The sequence below is a fragment of the Zasmidium cellare genome, assembly GCF_010093935.1.
Source record: "Zasmidium cellare ATCC 36951 unplaced genomic scaffold M409scaffold_34, whole genome shotgun sequence".
Classification (NCBI taxonomy): Eukaryota; Fungi; Ascomycota; class Dothideomycetes; order Mycosphaerellales; family Mycosphaerellaceae; genus Zasmidium; species Zasmidium cellare.
Window position 1 is genome coordinate 261804 of NW_022986978.1, and position 17042 is coordinate 278845.

General features: G+C 54.0%; 10 protein-coding genes across 10 annotated transcripts; 7 read left to right on the forward strand and 3 right to left on the reverse strand.

The window, feature by feature from the left end:
- Positions 1–547: 547 nt before the first annotated feature.
- M409DRAFT_68978 (uncharacterized protein) lies at positions 548–1793 on the reverse strand (the record flags this gene model as incomplete). Its single annotated transcript, XM_033818074.1, has 2 exons — positions 548–720; positions 770–1793. The coding sequence occupies 2 exons, from the start codon at positions 1791–1793 to the stop codon at positions 548–550; spliced, it is 1197 nt and encodes a 398-aa protein (XP_033663582.1).
- Positions 1794–2046: 253 nt separating this feature from the next.
- On the forward strand, positions 2047–2433 carry M409DRAFT_37368 (uncharacterized protein; the record flags this gene model as incomplete). Its single annotated transcript, XM_033810719.1, has 2 exons — positions 2047–2316; positions 2371–2433. The coding sequence occupies 2 exons, from the start codon at positions 2047–2049 to the stop codon at positions 2431–2433; spliced, it is 333 nt and encodes a 110-aa protein (XP_033663583.1).
- Positions 2434–5444: 3011 nt separating this feature from the next.
- M409DRAFT_68979 (uncharacterized protein) lies at positions 5445–6732 on the forward strand (the record flags this gene model as incomplete). The annotated part of the gene is made up of 3 exons (XM_033818075.1): positions 5445–5603; positions 5662–6321; positions 6427–6732. 3 exons carry the CDS (start codon positions 5445–5447, stop codon positions 6730–6732), a joined length of 1125 nt encoding a protein of 374 aa, XP_033663584.1.
- Positions 6733–6821: 89 nt separating this feature from the next.
- M409DRAFT_58106 (uncharacterized protein) lies at positions 6822–8107 on the reverse strand (the record flags this gene model as incomplete). The annotated part of the gene is made up of 4 exons (XM_033813820.1): positions 6822–7394; positions 7442–7706; positions 7756–7857; positions 7911–8107. The coding sequence occupies 4 exons, from the start codon at positions 8105–8107 to the stop codon at positions 6822–6824; spliced, it is 1137 nt and encodes a 378-aa protein (XP_033663585.1).
- An 825-nt stretch (positions 8108–8932) lies between these two features.
- M409DRAFT_68980 (uncharacterized protein) lies at positions 8933–10464 on the reverse strand (the record flags this gene model as incomplete). Its single annotated transcript, XM_033818076.1, has 2 exons — positions 8933–10290; positions 10341–10464. 2 exons carry the CDS (start codon positions 10462–10464, stop codon positions 8933–8935), a joined length of 1482 nt encoding a protein of 493 aa, XP_033663586.1.
- Positions 10465–11374: 910 nt separating this feature from the next.
- On the forward strand, positions 11375–11902 carry M409DRAFT_58108 (uncharacterized protein; the record flags this gene model as incomplete). Its single annotated transcript, XM_033813821.1, has 1 exon — positions 11375–11902. The coding sequence occupies one exon, from the start codon at positions 11375–11377 to the stop codon at positions 11900–11902; it is 528 nt and encodes a 175-aa protein (XP_033663587.1).
- Positions 11903–12284: 382 nt separating this feature from the next.
- Positions 12285–13013, forward strand: M409DRAFT_26935 (uncharacterized protein; the record flags this gene model as incomplete). Its single annotated transcript, XM_033808339.1, has 2 exons — positions 12285–12924; positions 12976–13013. 2 exons carry the CDS (start codon positions 12285–12287, stop codon positions 13011–13013), a joined length of 678 nt encoding a protein of 225 aa, XP_033663588.1.
- Positions 13014–13355: 342 nt separating this feature from the next.
- Positions 13356–13781, forward strand: M409DRAFT_26936 (uncharacterized protein; the record flags this gene model as incomplete). The annotated part of the gene is made up of 1 exon (XM_033808340.1): positions 13356–13781. One exon carries the CDS (start codon positions 13356–13358, stop codon positions 13779–13781), a length of 426 nt encoding a protein of 141 aa, XP_033663589.1.
- A 761-nt stretch (positions 13782–14542) lies between these two features.
- Positions 14543–16101, forward strand: M409DRAFT_58110 (uncharacterized protein; the record flags this gene model as incomplete). Its single annotated transcript, XM_033813822.1, has 5 exons — positions 14543–14697; positions 14768–14959; positions 15013–15039; positions 15100–15427; positions 15478–16101. 5 exons carry the CDS (start codon positions 14543–14545, stop codon positions 16099–16101), a joined length of 1326 nt encoding a protein of 441 aa, XP_033663590.1.
- Positions 16102–16489: 388 nt separating this feature from the next.
- Positions 16490–17041, forward strand: M409DRAFT_26938 (uncharacterized protein; the record flags this gene model as incomplete). The annotated part of the gene is made up of 1 exon (XM_033808341.1): positions 16490–17041. One exon carries the CDS (start codon positions 16490–16492, stop codon positions 17039–17041), a length of 552 nt encoding a protein of 183 aa, XP_033663591.1.
- Position 17042: the final 1 nt, after the last annotated feature.

Consider the following 17042-nt stretch of genomic DNA (forward strand, 5'->3'; position numbering starts at 1 on the left):
AGGGGTATATGGACTGGCCTGTGAAGGAGGGGTCACCCACAATGGAGAAGGACTGCCATGGCTGGGCACGTGTTAGTAGGTATTTGGGAAGGGGTAAGGAGATACTGAGGATGCTGGGGGCGTACAATGTAGCCTGGATGTTGGCGGACGACTTGGTTATTTGGCACCCGCTGCCCGTTGATGTACCACTGGTTCATGTCGAGGTTGGGAGAGTAGCTGTGCTGGCGGTTGAGGATGAAGTCCTGGAATTTGGCGGCGTTGGCAGAAGAGATTCGGCGGCTGTAGGTTCTGCAGGCTTGCCAATGTGGTATTTATGCATTGGTGGGTACTGTCTTTGCTCTGTGAAGGCGCCGAGCCCAGTATTCTAGGGTGGATCTGTGTATGCCACAACGTATGGCATGTGGCGATACCAGTAGCCCTGCTTCACAAGATCGCTTGGTCAGGTCCTATGAGCATCTGGGCTGCAAGTGGAGAGCAAGTTCCTCTGTCACTTCTTCCATGATGCCTTGTATTGTTGAGCAACCAGCGCGGACAGCCCCAAGAGTGGTCACACTGACCAAATCCTCAGCGTGTTGTCGGATTCCAGAGGCTTGGTTTGGTTAGGATTACTGTCGCTGTCGCTATCGCTGTCACTGTCGGAACTATCGAAAGCCCCTCGTTCGCCGGAGCATGAAGCCAGGACAGAGCCAGAAGGATGGAATACCGCGCTTGAAACTGGGGCTGCAAGACGTCAGCAAGATATTTCAGAAGGTAAAAAATTAATACTCACATCGATGCATATCCAAGTTGGCATCAGGCAAATGAAGCGCATCTTTCGATCCAGGATTTGACCATACCTTCACGTGTCCATCAATGCCACCTGCCCACGCCTCGAAGCCATCAGCTGTCGACACGACGTCTATGTCAAGGACCTGGGGAGTTGCTGCATTTCGACCGACTAATCTGCCAACTTCTTGCTTGGTATCCCGAATGTCGAACACTTGGATGGCGTCGCTGGAACGCTCTGCGACCAGAAGATACCTCCCACATGGACTCCACTGAAGCCCAGTCACACCAGTACCCTGACGACTCTCCAATCGAAAGGTACATAGACATCGGCCCAGGCCATGGTTCTCGAATAGCGCGATCTCTCGTTCCGTAGTGCCGATTGCAAGCAGACCATCACTGCTCAGCCTCATCGCGGAGACCCATGCTCTGCTTTTCAGGCGGAGCGCATCCGTTTTCACGGCTCCTCGGCGTGAACTCAGTATGTATTGGCTGATAGGGCCAGAATCTGGGCGAGCGACATCATACGCCGAGATAACATTGTGGCTACCGGCGATGAAGCAAGAGCCTGACGGAGTGAAAGTCAGGCTTCTTGCTGATTGGTACTCTTCGGTTCTGTCATTGATGAATGGGTAGACTGCGTAGACGGTCTCGTAGTCCAACGCATTTCTCAGTGTGATGGGAACATCGGCACTCGCCGAGAGGACCAATGTCGTCGATGTGTCTCCCAGGTCGAATTTGGGATAGAGGGAGAAGCTTTGGATGTTCGTGGCAGGCTGATAGTCGCAATACGGCTGCAGTTGATGCAGCTCATCGCGCTCGTCGAGAAGGTCCACGGGGAGTACGAAGGATCTCAGGCAATTGTCTTCATTTTGGGTGACTATCGTCGTCCCGTCTGCACTGAACGTGGCGTGGCGGAATAGGTTCGATCTCCCTTCGACCCTGCCGGCGTTGTGTATTGGCTCCGAGAATACATCGCCAGTCGTACCAACGCACTTTGGGCGCAAATCGATACTGGGGGAAGACATGTCGTTGGATTGTGCTTGTCCAGGAATAGCGCCGGCAAAGCAGACGCATCTCGGTAAAAGCAAGATATTGGTGCCTCAGGCATGAACATTTCAAGCCCGAGCTTGAGCTTCATCTTCCAGACTTTTCTATACGCCAGCCATCGCTTCTCTTCCCATCTCACGCTTCCAACTCCCTTCCAACACTCCCGAAATCATCTCCATCGAACGAAGCGCTTCCAAATCCGATACTTCAACAAAATGGTGAGATGAATTGATGATCATACATCGCCGCAGAGCTAATGCGACTGGATTACAGGCCACTACTCTTAAATCCATCAAGGCACTCGCCCCCCTCCTCGACCGTGTCCTCGTCCAGCGCGCAAAGGCCGAAGCGAAGACTGCCGGGGGTATCTTCCTGCCAGAGACCGCCGTGAAGGAGCTCAACGAGGCGAAGGTGCTGGCTGTTGGCCCAGGAGCATTGGACAGGGACGGCAAGCGGATACCAATGGGTGTGAGCGCAGGTGACAAGGTCTTGATCCCACAGGTAAGAGATGAGAACAGTGCAGTGTGAAGAGAATAGGTGCTGATGGAGATACAGTTCGGTGGAAGCCCGATCAAGGTTGGCGAGGATGAGTTCTCTATCTTCAGAGACCACGAGTAAGTGCAACGAGTTGCCATTGAACAGGAGCATCACTGACATCAAACAGCATCTTGGCAAAGATCAACGAGTAAACGGCTGCAAAAGATACCACCACTGTAAAAATAGCATAACCGGCGTCGAGCTCCAGGGACACCTCTGGACTGCGGTTGCATACTGAGCGCTTGTTCCATGTATTTGCTTGCCACTTGTATTTAAAAGCTGTTTCAATACATCTCTGCTCTTCGCCCGACAAACGCTGACAACGCGTGACTCTTCCGAGCTGTTCCACGTGGCTTGGCAGCATGTGAAGTTCACCTGGCAGGTGTTTCAGATTGAGGCCCGTGCTTGCTATTGTGAGTATTGTGCCTATTGACCAACTGACTACTATTGTGGCAGACTTTCTTCAGTCCAGACGATTCTGATCTTCTTCGACAACTTACAACAACATCCTCACCGACATTGCGCTCATCTGACATCTTCGACTTCGCCAACAACACACTACCCAACCCAACCACCTTGCCGCTGGACGGCATTTCACAGCACACTTCTGAGAACTCAACAAGAGCGACGATCAGCATTCTGTAACAAACCAACCATCTTCATACCAACGAGCTTCAACATGAACTTCGGAAAGCTTCGCAAGCCGGCCGATGATAAGCGCGTCAAGAAGGTCACAGGACAACAGCCATCGACAAGCAACAACGGCGCAGGCAAACCTAACCCTAAACAAGCACAACCAGCTCCCGCCGTCCCTACTCAAGGTCCAAACACGAGTGGCAAGACTAGTGGTGGCAATCGTCGTGATAAGAACCTCGAAGGAAAAGCGAAGAAGCGTCAGAAGCAAGGAGAAGCGTCAACAGGTGCAGCAAAAAAGAAGACCGGAGTGACTTCAGATCGCCGCCCATCGCCTACCTTGCCAACCAAGAGAAAGGTGCCAGTCCTCGACGACGATGAGCTCGACGCCGATGAGTTTGAAGACAAGACTGCCACGGCCTTCGCAGAAGACGAGCCGGTCAAAGGTGCTACCGAGCCAATTAAGAAGTCCAAGCGCGTTCTCGACGACGATGAGCCGGACGCAGATGACTTCGAGTCCCAGATAGCGAAGGCCTTTGCAGAGGACCAGCCTGCTGAAGGTGCTACCAAGCCAATCGAGAAGCCAACGCAGGTCTTCGACGCCGAAGCAGCCTACGCCAAGAAGCTTGAAGAGGCGGTAGAGAAGGCTTTTGCGGAGGATGAGCCTGATCAAGGTGCTACCGAGCCAATCAAGAACCCCATGCCCGACATCGACGACGAAGAACTCTTTGCCAAGCAGCTTGAAGAGGACATAAAGAAGTCTTTTGCGGCCGACGAGCTTGATGAAGGCGCTGAGAGGCTTCAAGAAGAGGTAGCGAAGGGCTTTGCGGACCACGCACCTTCTGACGACGAGCCTTCAAAGAAGCAGCAACCAATTGCTTCAGAGAATGCCGAGCCCGAGACTCCTGCCACTAGGCTGGTCAAGACGCTGGACCCGTTGTTCGACGAGGAGGAGGTTGACCAGAACAGTCAGTCTGCAGAGCAGCACGCAACAAGCCCGCTTGACTCCTTGTTCGACGGCTCCTTGTTCGGCGATGAAGAGGATGACGAGAGCAATCAGTCGGCGAGCCAACAGGCACTTGCTTCAGAGCAGGCCGAGCAAAAGACTGCCGCCGTGGACCCTTCCAGCCCGCTTGACTCCTTGTTTGACGGCTCCTTGTTCGGTGACGATGAGGACGACAACAACACCCTGGCCACAGAGCAGCAGAAGACTAGTCCAAAGAAAGCCGTCAAATCGCTAGACTCTTTGTTCGACGATGATGAGGATGATGAGAGCAACCAGTCGGCAAGCCAAAAGGCGCTTGCTTCAGAGCAAGTCGAGCCTGAGACTGCTGTCATGGCGCCTTCCAGTCCGCTCGACTCCTTGTTCGACGGCTCCTTGTTCGGTGACGATGAGGACGAAAAGGGCGTTCTGGCCGCAGACCAGCACGCTACCAATCCAGAAAGCGTCAAGCCTCAACAGAGCTCCACCACGAAATGGGCTTCTTGGCAGGACGAAATGGACTACGACTGGGACTGGCACCACTACCAAGACGGATCGAAGACGCCACAGTACCCGCACACCCGTCGAGCACCAAAAGGCAGAGACATCTGGGTCGAGCGCACCAAGACCGTCTTCAGCTTCCCACCCGAAGTCCGCAAGATGATCTACAAGTACGCGCTCTTCCCCAAGGGCGTCGAAGGCCACGCTCCGAGGCCATTCTTCTCGCACGCCAGCACCTGGAAGGTCAAGCCGCCGGCACTCCTCCAGTCCAGCTACGATGTCCGGCGTGAGGCCATCGGTGTGTACTACAGCGAGTTCAGAGTCGGCTGCAGCGCTCCCATGTATGCGAAGATGTGGCTGAGCAAGATCCGACAAGAGGCTAGAATGGCGTTGGGTGCTATTACTGTGAAGTGGGACTCGGAGGATAAGAAGAGAAAGAACGAGGAGCAGCAGCGTTTGGGCTTCTTCCAGGACTTCAGAGGATACGGTGTTCCGGTGCGGAAGGATATCATTCAGGTGTAAGTTGAACCTCATTGATGTGACTGTTGAGTGCGATGCTGACTTTGAATTCCAGTTCCAACAAGCCCAACTGAGATGCATCACATGAGCAACCTCGCAACTGTCAGCGAGAATCTGGTGCTCGAAACGAGCGATGGAAGTTCAGTTGTGCCTACGAATGTTGGGATGAATGCCAAAAGTGGCACTTGCGTAGGTAGATGCAACTGGAACGAAGACCAATCTTGACGACTATCCTCGCTTCATGCTCCAGAATCACAAGTACAAGCGCCACCAAACGCACGAAGTCGTAGGCACAGTAAATGCTCGGGTGCTGCTCACTCAAACCGGCCGAGCCAGCCTTTGGGCTTCGGATTCGCGTAGGATTTAACGAGGCATTGAGTGAATGATATATAGCCTCGTTGCCAAGCGCTATCATTGGTATTGACACCGGACAGTTTGAGTCAACAAGGCCGTCATCATGACCATCGAATCGACCCTCACGTCCCTGACGACCGCCGTCCAAAATGCAGCAACAAACATCAGCACCAAAACCAGAAGACAACTAATCGACACTCTCCGAGACCTTCAGTACTCGCTCGAGACGCCCCTAGAAACCTCGCAGCGACTCTGCTATGCTGTGCTCTTCCTCCATCCCTCCTCTCAAGCAACAATCACTAACGCACCTCACCACACAGTCCAACAACCTCTCCACAATCCGCGTCTGCATCGACCTAAAAATCTACAACCTCCTCGCCGAATCCAAAAAGCCCTTGAGGATCGAACAAATCTCAAACCACACAACCGCCTCCCCATCCCTCCTAACCCGCCTCCTCCGCCACCAAGCCTCCCTGGGCCACATCGCCCACCCCACCCCCACCACCTACGCCCCCAACACCGTCACGCACAACCTCGCTCTCCCGACCGTCCAAGCGGGCATCCTGATGAACGACGCCCTAGGCCCAGGTTTCGCCGCTTTGCCAGCTTTCCTGAAAGACACGAAGTACGCAAACCCGCAAGACATGCACGACACGCCCTTCCTCCGCGGCCACGAATCCAGCGGACGAACCCTCTTCCAATGGATGTCCACACACCCGGAACATATGCAGTTCTTCAAAGCACATCTCTCTTTGATCGAGGCGGAACCGCAGGATTTTTGGAGGTATTATCCTATCGAGTCTATGAGTCAGGGTTTGCAGAACGAGGAGGACGTCGTGTTCGTTGATGTGGCCGGGGCGATGGGCGCGCAGTGTGTGGCGCTCAAGGAGGCGTGTCCGGGATTGAAGGGGAGGGTTGTTTTGCAGGAGTTGGAGTATGCGGTGCGGAGGGCTGTGCTGCCGGAGGGGGTGGAGGGGATGGTGTATGATTTTTTTTACGAGGCAGCCTTTGGAAGGTATGTACTTCGCTCGGGTTGCTTGAGTGGTGTTTGCTGATGTACGTGTGTGTAACTTTTAGGGGCGAAGTTCTACTACTTCCGCCGCGTGCTGAAGGACTGGCCTGATGAGAAAGTTGTTGAGATTCTCAAGAATACTGTTAGTGCTATGGGACCTGAGAGCCATATCTTGATCGACGACTGGGTGGTTCCGGAGACGGGGGCGCCGTGGTTTGTGACGCAGGCGGATATGTGCATGCTGACGATGTCTGGTGGGCAGGAGAGATCTGAGGAGCAGTGGAGAGAGGTTTTGTCGAGATCTGGGTTGAAGATTGAGAGTGTCATCACCTACAATGAAGCGTTTAAGATGAGTATCGTCGACGTCGTCAAAGCGTAGCTAAGGAAACGTTTCGTTCAGTGTATACCTGTTTATCTCTAACAATCATAACCCCATCCCTCATACATGCATACCCTCTTTTCCACCGCTCACAAAGCAAACGTCCTAAAAGTATTACTACAATACTGATCCAACCCCGGCTGCTGAATCCTCCACCAAGTCCCACAATCAAAATTGAGCGTCCCGCCCTGCACCGCACAAGTCAACGGACAACTCCCATCCGCCGCCTCATACGCAATACTACACTGCAGCACATCCGCATTGGCATTCGCCGCGACATCCGCCACGTCGTCGAACATGACCAGCTCCGTGTCGCCGCTGTACTTGGTGGGATCCTCTTCCGCGATATCGCCGGCGTTGGCGCCATCTGCGATGACGAGGTTCGTGCCGGAGAGGTAGAAGGTCGAGGCGGAGGAGGAGGCGCCGCCGGAGAGGGCGACGCCGAGGCTGGAGCCGTAGGATTGGACTTGGGCGTAAGAGCCTTGGTTCCAGCCGCCGACGACTTCGATTTTGAAGGTCGGGAGGGAGACGATGGTTGTGGTGCCCGTTGTGGTTGTTGCCTGGACGCTGGTCCAGGTTGTGGTTGTTGTGCTGATGGCGGAGATGAGGGTTGAGATGCTGGTTGAGGTGGTGTGGGGGGTTGTTGTGGTTGTTGTCCCGACCTGGTTCTGTTAGTCCTTGCTCTGAGAATGTGGTAGGATATACTCACACTAGTCGTAGTAGAAACAGTCTTAACCAAAGACGTCACCGAAGTGACCGTAGTCGTAGACGGAGCAATGGAAAGGCAGCTACAAGCCGAAGAGACTGGTGCTCCGAGGGCATAGGACGTCAACGCAGTTGGCTTGACGATTGGAGCGAGAGCTCGCTGCTTGAGCTTGGATGGCGGGTTCAATGGGTCCGAGCAGGAAGAGACTGTCGACGTGGCAAGGACGGAAGTGGTATCGGTGGTTGTGGTTGAGGTATCGGTGAATGTCCTGGAAGCTTCTTAGTACTGCGTGCTAGAGATGAACTTGGATAGCTTACGTCGTGGTGAAAGAAGTAGTCGAGGCAATGGCCATGTCGGTGACTACTGGAGCGATAACCACTTGAGTCGTCGTAGTCTTTGTTGAGACACCTGTATACGTTCTGTGCGTGAAATCAGTACGATCTCAAGCTTCCTCTGTAGGAAAGAAACTCACGAAGTGTAAGTGGTCGATGTGACCGTAGTCGTCTTCAGCGGTATAGACAGGTATGAGGAGCAAAACGACGTCGCCGTAGCTTGCTGCTTGGCAGCAGAAATGACGTTCGTAACCGCAGAGCAGAAGGCTGCGTTGAAGTTGACGGCAGGAGATGCAGCGGCTCCGCCGACTAAGGCCAAAAGAGTGAACGAGCGCATCGTTGTAACGAGTGGACGATGGCGGGAGAGAATGGCAACGAGGGACTATTGGAATCCTGGGTGTTGCTGTGTGCTGATGATTCTTTGACTGATGGGCATCCTTGGCCAAATATATAGTCGACATCGAAGAGCACCTCTTTGCTTTGAAGGTATTGTATCCGATAGGCGTCAACATCGAGACTCTTCGTCCAGCCAGCCACGACAGCCTTCCATCCTTGCCAAGCTACAATCTGTGTATAGGCTTCTGGGTCAGGCTTGTTCTCGCCCTATAACGTTCGGCAGAAGAACATGCACACCACTGGCCACGTGCGCCCAGAGCCTCGCCAGAACGTGGAGATTGTCTTTGATTGGAAACGTTAGGGGCTGTGCCCCATGCGGAAGTTGTCAATGCACGGTGAAGGATCGGTGCGCGAATCACATCTGCTGGACTGCGAACATTTATGTTGTCAATAAAGAACCCTCTTGTACTTTACGAACTCACACGTTCCATTATCGCATCGCTGGCCTCGAATCGTTTCAGTAACACGATTAGATATTATGCTTGAAGGTTGTAATCTGGGTCGAGTTCATTACTGCTGGATTTGGGATTCTTCTAGACGCCCGTTATAGCCGTTATGAACAACGCACACGGGACGATGCGGGACAAGACGAGTTCGAGGCTTGTTGAAGAATGACTCGGAGATCCCGGCGGTTGTTCAGAGGCGGACTCCAGAGCATTCTCATACCATTTGGGAGAAAACCTGCGATGAGATCAGGATTCAAGATGAACGTTCTCGAGACTGTTGTGCGGTGAAATCGCTTCTACATTGCCAACCTGCTCATATCTCATGATGTCTGCACCACGAAGGAAGTGTTGTGCGACTTGAAAAGCACGCTGCTGTCCAATACGTTTCCGGTGCTCGACTGCATGAAGTCAACCCCCAGGTGATTTGCATCGATGAACTTGACTGTGGCATAGCTGAAATCATCCGCATAGGCAAAAGCATTCGCTGTCGCGTTGTCGCCGACCGCTGACAAGCCCTCGATGTTTCCAGTACCGCCTGCAACAATGTACATCGGCGCCTTGGGGTCTTGCATGCCCGCGGGGTCAGCCGTGCCGTTGTAGATGGGCAAGAAGCGCTGCGAGTTGTGCACATGGCCGAAGATTGCAAGGTCGACGCCGTATTTGTAAAAGATGGACTCGAAGGCTGTCTGGCAAGGATCGCAACCGCCACCTCCAGTGCTGTACCATGGCCTGTGACCAGCACCAATAAGCCATGGTGTGACGCTGCGGTCAACACTTGCTAGGTCCGCGTTGAGGAAGTCGATTTGCTGGTTTGGCTTGCCGAAGGGGCCGCCGTTCAAGTGTGCGCTGCCCCCTGGCCCATCTGGTGCATCCGGAAAGTCTGTCTCGGTGTCGAACATGACAATATGGGCCTGACCGTATTCGAAGCTGTACCAGAAAGGCGGGAGTGCAAGCTGCTGTGCTTTCGTCGCGCTCGATTGCGCGGTGGTGTTGGAAGATGAGGAAGCAAAGGCCGTGGGCATGGTCCTACCAAATCGCATCATAAAATCGGTGAAATTCTTCTGTCCCTCGGGGCACAGTCCACTTGTGTACGGGATCTCCTGGCAATCAGCCTCGTGGTTTCCAGGAGACGCCATGTACCCCTTTCGGGCAGCAATCGGGGCGAGTTGGTCGTAGAAGCCTTCGAGAATGGCTTGATATGCATCTTTGCCGTCGAGAAGGTTATGTGGCTTCTCGTACCAATCGTCTGCGTACGCAAAGTCGCCTGGATGTATCACAAACTCGTAGTCATCGACAGTCCTGGCAAGTGCTCCAATCGTGGTATGGTTGAGCTCGGGCTGAATTTGCGGGATCGTGTCTCTCTTCGTAGTAGTGTAACCGTCAGCTCCATAGATGCCTAGATCGATCACAACATCCATGTTGAAGGCTGTTTTGTCACCAGCAGTACGAGGACTGAGGAAGTGCTCCACACTTGAGTTGGTGGACGGGATCTTGTAGTAGTATGTCGTGGCCGGCTGAAGTCCGGTCATTGTCACTTCGTTGCCGTATGTACGAGATGTTGCATAGGTTGTCGAGCTGTCCGAGCAGGCTTGTGAAGTGAGACTTGTGCTGGAAGTTCCATACTGGACGCAGTAACTTCCGTTGAGCTTTTCGTAAGTGTTCCAGCCGATTGACATCGCTATAGAAATCAGTGAATGGGAAAATCCAGCGTAGCTTATCTCAATATACCATTCGGAGCGTTGATGGCGAGTCGTTGTTGGACTGGAGTCGTCCGGTCTGAGGGGATCGTGGGATAGTTGACAGCCAGTACAGTCGAAGCCGCCAGGAGTGGCAACATCTTGTAAGAAGCCATGGCGGGATGTTCGTGAAAGCAACGCTCCCTTCTCTCGCTGTACAGCACAAGTCACGAAGGATGCGTGGCGAAGGGCCTGGCGTTCCGACTTCTCATATATAGCAGAATAAGAAGCGACATAGCGGAGAGAAAGGGCAGTCGCTATCGGAGGAATGTCTGTTTGGACGGTGGTCTCCGTCGCCATCGTACATGCCTCGAAGCAGCCGTGATCCGCGGTCGAAGTGTGCCCGTGGCCGACATGATTGGGGCACAGTGGCTGAGAGCGATACGCAGTCTAGACAAGCTCATATCGAAGTGCTTAGCCTTACGCGTGTTTTAATGGCATTACCGAACCTGCATATGCCCTGCCGACGGCCAACGAATGATGTCTTTCGCATTAGATTCTGCTTCGGTTTGATGGGTGACTTCGGCGGATCGTTTCTGTTCCGGGCGGCTGAACCGAACGGTACATATGCCACAATTGCGTGTGTGGCCGAGGGCTGGTGATGATGTGGTACAGCTCTAGCAAAGTCTTCAAATCGCGTATGCAGGTACCATTCGATAGAAGAGTGGGAAGAAGGCCGTGGGTACGTGGCCGAGCTTCGAAGCGTCTAGTCCCTCAAGATGAGTTTGCTTGGAGTCGATTTCTCAAAGTATACATATGTTATGTCGCAGCGTAGACCTCCAGTAAGGACTTGATAAGAGCTGCCTCATAAGCAGAAGAACGATGTAGTATACCCGGCGAAAGTGCTAGTAGGTGTAAGAGAACACGGCGTTGAGAAGACGGTCCTATTTTGGCCTGAGGCAGCAACGTCGGCTAACCTGCTCCTCTCAAATTGCGCTCCATGGCGTCAAAACAATCTTGCTGCCGTTTGTGAACTCTGACTTCAGCATCACCACGCGCAGGTGGACTTCCGTCTGCAACGCAACAATGGCAGAGCCTAAGAACGACGCCCCAGTAGAATTGCCACACCGGCCCTTCCGTCTGATGGACCTGCCGCCAGAATTGAGACTCAACATCTACGAATACGCCCTCGCGACACCAGTCTGCCTGGATCACCAACTGCAGCTCAAATGGAATGAAGACCACAAATGCAGCAGCATGCAAGCCGACCGCATCGAAGCATTCCCACCACTCCTCCAGGCATGCCGGCAAATCCGTCTTGAGGCTGAGCAACTTTGGTATGCGACCGCTCGCTTCGACTACGGCGCAAGCAAGATGCGACAGCTCAAGGCCATCGTTGGCAAAGGTAACACCGACAAGATCCGATATAGCAGACTCGTCGGCCCTTGGGCATTTCGTGTCAACGCTTGGGGCTGGATCAGTCTCATGTTTGCTACGCTGCAGGCAAAAGGCTACTCTGGTGTGCTTGAAGCCCACGTCACGGAGCCTGGAGCCCGCGGAGTGGTCTTTGCCATTTCCGCACAAACTGCGTACTCGTACTACGAAGAAGTATGAAGTGGCATTATCACGGTGCGCAAGAAACTGGCAAGGTATGAGATTCTGCCCCTAGGTCAATGCTCTGGAAATCGGTAAGTGATCGCGGTAAGTGAAAATCGTTCGTTCAAAGCGTGGAGCTAAAATTTCCATGGACTCGTTTCCTTTTGGTTTGTGCGTTTGAGGTTGAAAGATGACAAGGGTTGATGAAATGGAGGAACGGAACTGGAGAGGTTTGTACGGTAGCACACGAGCTTTTGGTGGACCACTTGAACAGGAAGGAGCGACTTCCGTACCTTCCTCAACAACAATCGCCGCGCGCTGTTTGACTCAACCCCTCCAATTTCGTTTCCATCAACACACACTCGCTCCACCCTAACACTCCCTCAACTGTCAAGTCAACATGGCGAAAGCAAAAGTAGCGAAAAAGAAGACGACCATCTTCTCGCTCTCCACCGAAGTCCGCAACACCATCTGGCACTACACTCTGGAAGACGACAACGAGCAATGCACCCGCAAGCGCCGAACCCGCGAGTGTCGCTGGTGCATCAACCGCTGCCCGTCCTACCAGGAGCCACCTGTCCTCCAAGTCTCCCGTCAAGTCCGCTGCGAGACACAAAGCGTCTGGTACGCCAACGCCACCTTCTACTTCCACGACGGCAGCGACAAGCTGCTTGAATTCCTCGTCTTCCTAGGCAACCACAAGACGGCCAAGATCGCCAACTTGAAGGACGAGCCCAGCTTCGGCAAGCCTTCGTTTGCGCGCAAGTCCCTCGAGGAGGTGTATCACAAGATTCATGCTCTTGGCATCCAGCTATCCGAGCAAGCTATTGAGGTCAGCTGCCATGAGGGTGTGCGCTTGCTGAAGAGTACTTTGCGCAAGGATATCAAGGTTACGATGCGCAAGAAGATCGGTGGCGGTGTTGCTACTACCACGGTCTCCATGCCTCGCATGCAAGTCTCATCTGGAAGCGCTTCGACGGAGGATGAGGGCAGTTCGAGCGACTCTCTACTGCCGAACGACGACACCGACAGCGACGCCAGTATGTGACAGTCCTTTTGAACAAGTTTGACCAATGCTGATTGGAATTTAGCCCTCGACTACTCCGACGGTAGCGAGTACCTTGCTTGAATGCGCACCCAGAAGGAGAATTTGAAGCTGGATAAGGATGGGATCGGCAGGATACTATGACTTGCGTCCTGTGGTTGCACGGCTGCTTGAAATGGCATACTTGAAGACTGCTGCTGCCTGGATTCAATTGGTGACAGAAGACTCGAGTGAAGTAGAGTTATAAGTGAGAAATCATGTGAAAGAAAGGCAGATCTCACTTCACTTTACTCACCCTCACTTCGTACTACCTCTTCATCATGACCTCCAAACATATTCCCTTTCTTCTCGCACTCACCGTAGTGCATCATCGCATCCCTTCGCCTCCCCAAGCCCACCCCGAGTGGCGAGAGACCAGCAGCAACGATGACACACCAGACGTCCAACGACAACAACCCCAAATGCCACCTCTTCCGCCTGCCACCCGAAATCCGCAACGAAATCTACCACCTCGTTTTCACCCCTCAAGAATCAATCTGCCTCAGCCCAATCCTCCACTGCGGCACCCACCACGGCGCCCCCAAACGCTTCAAAGTCCCCGCCCTCCTGCGAACCAGCCGCCAAATCCGGCACGAAGCCGCGGGTCTCTTCTACTCCAAGACGACCTTCATCTGCCACTCCTCAGCCTCGACGTTCGCGCAGTGTCTCAAGATCATCGATAAGGAGCATCTGAAGTTCTTTCGCAAGATCGAGTATCGGACGTATGAGAATGTTTGGTCGGCGAGGCTTTGGCTGCAGGTTGTGGCGGATTTGTTGGGGGAGAGGGGAGGTTGTTTGGGGACGGGGTTATAAGGGCGGCGTATGATCCGGGTTATAAGGAGGGGGAGAAGTTGCCGGAGGTTTGTTGGATTAGGTTGAGTGAGGTGCAGGGGAAGGATGAGGAGGAGAAGCGTGAGTGAGATGGAGGACTGGCTGGGTACGTTGGGAACAGACGCGAGTATGAATGCAGAGAAGATGCGAGGTCAGTTGACACGGCCCAGGCTTGTGTTGTGTAGCAGGAGCAGGATCATTAACGGCTGTTGGCTGTCGAGAGCAAAAAGCTTCCCCCAGCTGGCATGAAAGCAACCTGAGTCTTTCCTCACAGCACTGCACCAAGCCATCAAATGCATGCCCGTGTAACCACAACCCTGCTGACACTCTCTGCAAACCGCCTTCTCGCCGCTCAAAGCGTCCGCACAGAAAGCCCAGAATGTCACCTCGCGCGCACCTCCCAGCCATCCGGCCGTCACATACTCCACAGCCAAACCTCACTTCATCAGCGAAGCTGTTTTGGATGTACTACGCTCACATCATCAAGCAACAGACCCAAAGTCCAGAAAGGGCCACGCCAAGCCCGCCAGGCCCCATCAAACTTTCACCTGCAAGCCATCCGCGGTCCCTCCCGCCTTTAGCGCCCTTTCAGTTCCTTCCCAATTCGGAAGGACCTGGTTCTCCACCAAGCGCTCTCATGTTGCTGTTACCATAAGCAGAGTCCAGCGTCAATATAAGTTCGTACTCATCCCTCATCAGTATGCAGCGACTCCCTCTCCAAGAAAGTCATCTCTTTGTCAAGCATGTATTTCCTCACATTCGCCGCCCTCCTCACCGGAGCACTCGCGACCCCACTCCTCGAACTCGACGCAAGGGATGGACGTCCTTCGTGCTCTGTCAACTGCACTAAAGTCCAGAGTCGCTGTGCGAGGTCGACGCAGATGGCTTCGGTTACGAAGTATTGCTCGGCGTATCTTAGTATGATCCAACAAGAACAACGGATTGAGACGATGGCTGACGGGGATAAGGCTTGACGTCGAGCGGGTCAGGGGGTTCTTCAGGTGGTTCGTCGACGGTGTTTACGACTGTTACTTCGTGAGTCTTGGGATTTTGATGGGAAGAGAGCAGGGGATTGATGTTCGAAGGACGATCACGTCGACGTCGACGAATTTCGCCACTTTGACGAGCACGGCACCTGCTCAGACGGTCACAAAATCAACGTAAGCCACAACAACCCCCATCTTCCGAGAACAAAATACTAACCTCTTCCCAGCACCCTCTACGCGGAAATAACCTCCTTGTACGCCAGCCACCCTATCCACCCCTCTCCCCGGCACAACCTCCACTAACCACTCCCAAGCATCGCAACCAGCACCTCAACAGTCTACACCTCCACCATAACCGGCACAAGCACCACCATCGTCAACGCCCCGGACATCACCAAATGCGCCGCACCCGCCGACCTGTCGAGTCCTCCTCCTCAGAAGCGAGAGCCCGGAGCTGGGGAGAGATGCAAGGAGAAGAAGCCGAGATGTTTCTCGCGGCAGCATAATTCGGAGCAGATCTCGTCGGCGTGTGGGTGTTTTGGGGTTACGGCGGGGCCGAGGAGTCCTGGGGGTGGAGGGGGAAATGGGACGCCGGTGACGAGTACGGTGACGAGTTTTACGACGGTTTGGACGACTGTGCAGGTAAGTCCTCTTCCCACCCGTCTGCATCACCTCTCACTAACCCTTCCCAGTCCGGCTCCATAACAACCCTCACGCCCACCCTCACAACCCTCCTCCCCACAACATCCACCTCCACAAAACGCCTCACATCCACCACAACCCTCAGCACCATAACCACCGCCTCCGTGACCTCAATCCGCTACGCCGTCGCCACAGCCGCCTACCAGAATACCCCCTTTCGGATCCTCGCTTCAGGCGGCACCGTGACGGGGAAATACCTCCTAACGCCCAACCCAGCCGGCGGAACAGATTTCTTCTCCACCGCCCTCCTCGTCTTCGCAGCAGACACAGCCACCACCGCCACGACCTTCACTTGGAACGCCACATCCAACGCCCTCGTCGTCGCGCACGCGGGGAATCCAGCCAACGGCTACGCGGCGACCATCTTAGGCACCGGGGTAGCGGATAAGTTGCGGGCGCAGAATTTCGCTTTTCAGGACGAGGAGGCTATTACGTGTGGGGTTGTTGGGGGGCCTGGGGAGACTTGTGTGCTGCAGTGTCAGAACCCGTTCGATCAGGCGAGGGAGAGTTTTGAGGATTGTTATCAGGGGGATCGGAATTGGATGGTGGGGATGAGGGCGGGGGCGGATTATGGGGCGTGTCCGTTGGTTAGGCCGTATCTTGTTACGGGGTGAATGTGTTGTTGGTGGAGGGTGGAAGGAGAGGGGTTGATCGAGGAGAAGCGATGGGGCATACTGTTGGCGTTGAGTTGGATTTGGGAGTTTTGTGATGTCCTGTTGCTCACGTTACTATAGATCCGTACATCTGGTCATTGAGGTCGAGACTTACATTGAAGAATATATCTGTTGATATATCAGGCCATCCCACGCCTCCTGTGCCTTCCCGAGGCTCATGACGTACCCCACATTCCTTCCGTCTTGGGATCCACAGGACCTCCTATCTAGAGCTCCATGCAGACCATCTTCTCTTCTCCTCTTCTCAACATTGACGACAGCCAGAAACGAATCGTTTCACACATTGGAAAAAGCGCAACCTATTCATCCGTCAGCCCATATTCAAGCCATGGAAGACATCCAGCCCACCGCCACCGCCATATCCTCCCCGCTATTCCGCCTACCAGGAGAGCTCAGAAACGTAATCTACGAACAGGTCCTAGAAGAAGACAGCCACTTCTGCATTCACGACATGCTGCACGAATGCTACATCCGCTCGCAGCTCAAAGTCCCGCCTCTTCTGCACGTCTGCCACCAAATCCGCAAGGAGACGGCGAGTATCTGGTTCTCGGAAACCATCTTTCAGTATCACAACCTACCTCAGCTCGAGCGCTGGCTGAAAGCGCTGCTACCTCCTCATCGTGATCTCATCCGGACTATTCGGAAATGGCATCCTCTTTTCTCTTTGATAGGCTTGGAGCGTGAGATGCTCGACGCTCGGGAGATGTTCGCGAAGCTGGGAATGGTGAATGCGGCTCAAGTGATGGTGGTTGGGTGTATGAGGGATGAGAATGGAGTTGTGAGATCTAGTCAGTCCGCGAGGTGGTTTCGTGGGCCGGGTCAGATCATGAGCGAAGGGCCTGTGGAATGCGCCTTGTCGAGTGTGAAGGCTTTGGCGTGAT